The sequence below is a fragment of the Gregarina niphandrodes genome (assembly GCF_000223845.1).
Source record: "Gregarina niphandrodes unplaced genomic scaffold scaffold00129, whole genome shotgun sequence".
Classification (NCBI taxonomy): Eukaryota; Apicomplexa; class Conoidasida; order Eugregarinorida; family Gregarinidae; genus Gregarina; species Gregarina niphandrodes.
In genome coordinates this window covers 2,362-3,170 of record NW_011645893.1, presented here as the reverse complement: position 1 = coordinate 3,170, position 809 = coordinate 2,362, and the positions used below count along the sequence as shown (strand labels likewise).

At 54.4% G+C, this 809-nt stretch overlaps 1 protein-coding gene across 1 annotated transcript; it reads left to right on the top strand.

The window, feature by feature from the left end:
- Positions 1 to 191: 191 nt before the first annotated feature.
- Positions 192 to 386, top strand: GNI_207500 (hypothetical protein; the record flags this gene model as incomplete). The annotated part of the gene is made up of 1 exon (XM_011135502.1): positions 192 to 386. The coding sequence occupies one exon, from the start codon at positions 192 to 194 to the stop codon at positions 384 to 386; it is 195 nt and encodes a 64-aa protein (XP_011133804.1).
- Between the last annotated feature and the right edge of the window lie 423 nt (positions 387 to 809).

Here is an 809-nt window from a genome sequence, read left to right as displayed (position 1 = left end):
TACAGTGCTGGTATTCATTTGATTCTGGTCTGGGGGGGCTGGATGGGGTACGGAGTGGTTAACTGGAGTGATACGCTGAGAAGACCCTATCTGGCAGTCAGGAGCAGGAATCGTTGTGCGACTACTTTGGGATCCAAAAGATCTACTCGTCGGCTTACTACCCGCAGGGAGATGGATTCGCGGAGAGAATGATGCGTACTATGAACTATTTGTTGGTGGCCCTCAGCCGAGAAGACCCAAGCAGCTGGGCGAAATACGTTTCGGGACTGATGCTCGCATATAATGCTAGCGCGAACGAGGCCACAGGCAGTAGCCCGTTCGAGATGAACACCGAGGCTGCCGCAGGAGTTGACAACAATGACCAAGGCTGTGGGACCGGATGTTAATCGTTACGTCGGGCATTTACGCAGCGTGATTTCGAATCACACGGAGCGGGCAAAGGACTTCCTGGATCGGTACTGGACTCGCGTCAAGGGTCAGTACGATAAGAACCGTCGACACGTCAGTCTGCGACCCGGAAGTCACGTCCTAGCACAGCTAACGGATCGAGGAAAAGGGAGGAAAAGGGGGTGAGGAAAAGGAAGGAATTTTAGTGTGTAAAAATTTAAGGAGAAGCAACCGGGACGATAACGAAGATGAGGGCCCTGACGATGCTCGACCTACCGCCGCCCACCGCCCCTCGCCCGGCCGCCTTCCCAACAGATGGCAATCCCACCAAAAAGCAGCGAGTCAATTCGCACTTCCTAGTCCCGCCACCCTGCTGTGCGAGGGCACGACGTAGCTCTGTACACAGAACCTTGTTCTCTTTT